Source organism: Dermacentor andersoni, chromosome 2, assembly GCF_023375885.2.
Source record: "Dermacentor andersoni chromosome 2, qqDerAnde1_hic_scaffold, whole genome shotgun sequence".
Lineage (NCBI taxonomy): Eukaryota > Metazoa > Arthropoda > Arachnida > Ixodida > Ixodidae > Dermacentor > Dermacentor andersoni.
In genome coordinates, this window is record NC_092815.1 from 244,894,508 (window position 1) to 244,898,328 (window position 3,821).

Sequence of the window (3,821 nt, forward strand, 5' to 3'; positions counted from 1 at the left end):
TGGCCACAGTTAGTTGATGACCGGGGTTGTTGGAGAAGTATGGGAGAGGCCTTTGCTCTGTAGTGAGCGTAACCAGGCTGATAATGATGACGATGAAATCTTAAGTGCGCCCATGTTCAAATTCAAGTTGGCACACCCGCATAATACAGTTTTTTTAGGAAAGCATGAAATCAAGGCGAAGGAGAAGCGCCAGCATGACCTGTGGTGCTAATTAGGGCAGAGTTAATTAGGATAGGTAATTGACACACTCGGACCTACGACCTTAGGTGGCAGTCGAACCCACTAAGAGATATGGGTGAACCGGCCATATCAGAAGCTCGATTCGGATTGCCACCGCGAACGTCGAAAGTCGAACCCAAGACATTTTGTGGGAGTCGAATCCTATACTTTTGTTGCTAATTAAGATGAAGTTAACTAAGGCACGTTTAATTACGATATAGGTAAATAGGGCGCCCGAACGGACGACCTCTGGTGGGAGTAAACATGTGGTAGGAAGCAACATGGCATTATAATTAAAATGTCAGGTAATATATTTAATGTCTCTTTACCGTATGCTAAAGTGACTGTCCACTTTTCGCCTCCTCTTTCGCCCCGGCTGAGAAGGCCGACTTTAGCGCCTCCGCGTAGCGGCGTCGGTAGGCGCTACAACGCTAACGTGGGTAGCTATGTAAATGTGCCGCTATCTATGACGAATAAGGGGCACTAAATTTATCCCACGTTAACCCAGTAATTCCCAGTCCCAGAAAACGCAAAGAAAACAGGAAGACAAGCTGTATACTTGCATTTAAAACGAAAATAAAGGCACAGACGCAATAAAAATAGTTATGAACAGCTTTTATTAGAAATTACAGCTTGTTGCACATATGCAACACTGGGCAGTAATAGAACGCAATGTAAAAGGAGAGCTAAACTTTAGCTGAGGTTACACGATTTTTTTTCAATTGCAAGAACAAAACAATAATCCAAGCTGGATTGCCGGTAGTTGTTCTAAGCCTGGTGGAAGTGGATGAAACAATTACGGTCTTTATTCAGGCACAGGTACACCTGGCACTTGCAGCAAGAAATAAAGGTGTAGCCTCCTTTGCATGCCTTGCACCTGGTTCTGCGCTCGTTCCAAAGTGGCCAATGCTGTGTTCCGTCCTTTCGGACGTCTCGTGGTACTGCACTGAGGACCTTCTTGACGAGCGGGAGATTTTGCTGAGATGGTCGTCCAGGTGCACGCTTTCGGTAAAGTACCAATGCCGTCGCAAGCTCAGAGAGAAAACTACGCAAAGGCATTGCACTAGTGCCTTGCTGTTGTGCATGGCGTTTATGCAAAAACCATGCATTGACTGCGGCCACTTTGACGGTGTGCCAGAAGATGTACATGTACCATCGCTTTGCCCGCATTGGAAAGCGATAACTGTAGCACATCTTGTCTAGGAGGTCAACACCACCCATTGACATGTTGTACATTGGCACAATAGCAGGGCACTCAACTAGAATGTGTGTCTTCTGCTTTTTGTCCCATCTTTTTACGGTTGTTATTTCTTCAACACCAACACAATTGGAAATGAGTGTCACTGGCCTGTTGTCAAACCACTTCACGGCAACCATGTTTTGCTCACCACACGACGCAACGCAGAAGTCCAATGTGCCACGACCTTTCTTTTTCATTTCTTTCTCATTCATCAGCTTGCATGATTGCAGTCTGTTCTCTCTCACAGTGCCAATGTAAGAGATTTTTCTGCGTGTTAGTTCACTCACCAAATGAGGACTTGAAAAAAAGTTATCACCAATAATGAGGTTGTTTTCGCGGTCAGGGAGACTTGAACACAGCTGGATGACAACTCCTGCACCAAGACCGAGCTCATATCCACCTTGATCACCATAGAAACCCTTGCTAAATGCTGGGTACACATCGAAGTCATAGCAGAGCCCCGACTCTCCTGACCGGGCCCAGAGCTTCAGACCCCACTTGCATTTTGGTTTGTTTGGCAGGTACTGCCGTATAGGTGACCTTCCGCGGAAAGGGATCAAAATCTCATCAATACAAGACTTTGTTTCCTGTGGAATTTTCAGCATGTTTTCGCGCAGTTCTGAAAGCCAGGGGCGCACTTTCCAGCATTTGTCTTGCATTGTCTTTTCTGTCGCAGCATCATTGTCGACAAAGTGCAAATGACTTGTTATCTTCTCAAAGCGGTTCCGCGACATAACTTGTGCAACATGCTCATACCTGCTTCCTTGTTCCCAGTATGCACGTACATTGTGCATATCCACGAGGCCCATACGGAAAAACATTCCAAGCACAGAAGTGAGTTCTTCAAGTGTCATGCCCAGAGCCGTTCCATTTTTTTGCAAGTAGTATTTGTTCGTTTCTTCCACGACACGCGTCAGCATCGTTCTTGACACGAACAAGTCAAAAAGCTGCTTTGCTGTGAGAGGCTCGGAGGGAGGCAAAGGCAAGTCATTTTTGAAACAAGTTCCTGGCTTCTGAAAGGGTGTTTTTTTCCACGTATAGCGCTTCTTTGCGTATGTCGCTTTCAACCCTGTTGTGGAGGGCATGACCTCATCCTCGGACTCCGTACAACTACTTTCTTCATCAGTGCTTAGGTCAACAGTTGCCGCTTCTGCTTCTTCATCACTGCTCTCATCGGATATGTCACTCTGGTTGCAATCAATGTGGCGAAGCAAGTTGTCATTTCCAAGGAAACGCTTTCGTCGTATTCTCGGCAATCCATAGAACAAAGACGATGAAATGCCATCCTGCAGATTCCATTAAAATAAATTAAAAACAATTTTAGTACACTCGAAAAGCACAGAGTTTGTCTTTAGCGTAACAATATTACACCATCACGGTGCTAATAAGGAGGATGGAGTCATGTTGCACATATGCAACAGGGGTTCAGTGGGACACTACTGCCCGCTGTTGCACATGTGCAACGTGGCATATTAAGAAAATATTTCACTCGATCTAATGCTTGAAAATCAAAACGTTGCATACGAAACAAACCAGAAACGTCTTTTTTTTAAACCTAAGCAATATCAACTCCCTGTCGGAAAGATTCTATTAGTTATTAAAAAAAAAACGTACCTGCTCAGCGGAGCTCACGTGCGGCAAGGAAGACGCCATTTTGTAAACTGCTTTCTGGGCGCAACGCTGCCCCCAGTGGTGGGATTGTGAACTTCTGAGATAGAAAAACTACTGATTGAAAGAGTAACATCAACTTTTTTCCGGACCGTGGCCGTCTGTGCAATTTGTAGGTTGGTCAACTGCGCGTTGCATATGTGCAACAGTGGGCAGTACTGGGTTAAAGGGAGTGCAAGCCACGTCACAAGGGTTCCTCAAGAACCACAACCCGACGCATTACCAGACTGCGCCACAAATGCACTTGGCATGTGCCACTTTCAAATGAGCGTGTCGCAAGTACAGGAAATACATAAGACACCGCCTCCTTGCAACGCTAACCCGTCAGACTTATTTTTATTTTCTTTCGAACGCAGAGCCCACGCCTCTGCTGCTTCTTTTTTTGCCGGCACCGCATTGTCCGTGGGCAGCCTTCTTCACTTCGAACGAACGTTTCGAGGCACTGAAACTGCAAAACGCCCTACAAGAGTTGATAGAAGCTCGCAGAACTATTCACATAGAGAGCCTCTTCAAAAGCCAAACATGAAGACATATTCACAATCACTGCGCATCAACAATGGAACCAGAACTGACAGGAAAACCAGCGGATATTATGAAACACCTATATATCCCACCGTTACCCAAGAACATGCGTCCTTCGCAGAACAATTAACGAAGAAAAGAAAGACCCATCACATTAGGCAAAAAGTTTGAA

At 45.5% G+C, this 3,821-nt stretch overlaps 1 protein-coding gene across 1 annotated transcript; it reads right to left on the reverse strand.

Annotated features, from left to right (window-relative positions):
- Positions 1-817: 817 nt before the first annotated feature.
- On the reverse strand, positions 818-3,276 carry LOC129387094 (piggyBac transposable element-derived protein 3-like). Its single transcript, XM_055075814.2, has 2 exons — positions 3,074-3,276; positions 818-2,745 (listed from the first exon to the last, which is right to left on the reverse strand). Exons 1-2 carry the CDS (start codon positions 3,110-3,112, stop codon positions 988-990), a joined length of 1,797 nt encoding a protein of 598 aa, XP_054931789.1. The 5' UTR covers positions 3,113-3,276; the 3' UTR covers positions 818-987.
- Between the last annotated feature and the right edge of the window lie 545 nt (positions 3,277-3,821).

Excerpts from the sequence above, each read along its gene's own strand:
- LOC129387094 (XM_055075814.2), bottom strand. The coding sequence starts at position 3,112 with ATGGCGTCTTCCTTGCCGCACGTGAGCTCCGCTGAGCAG. Across the intron at positions 2,746-3,073 it reads ACGTGAGCTCCGCTGAGCAG|GATGGCATTTCATCGTCTTT; the intron begins GTACGTTTTTTT and ends TGGAATCTGCAG.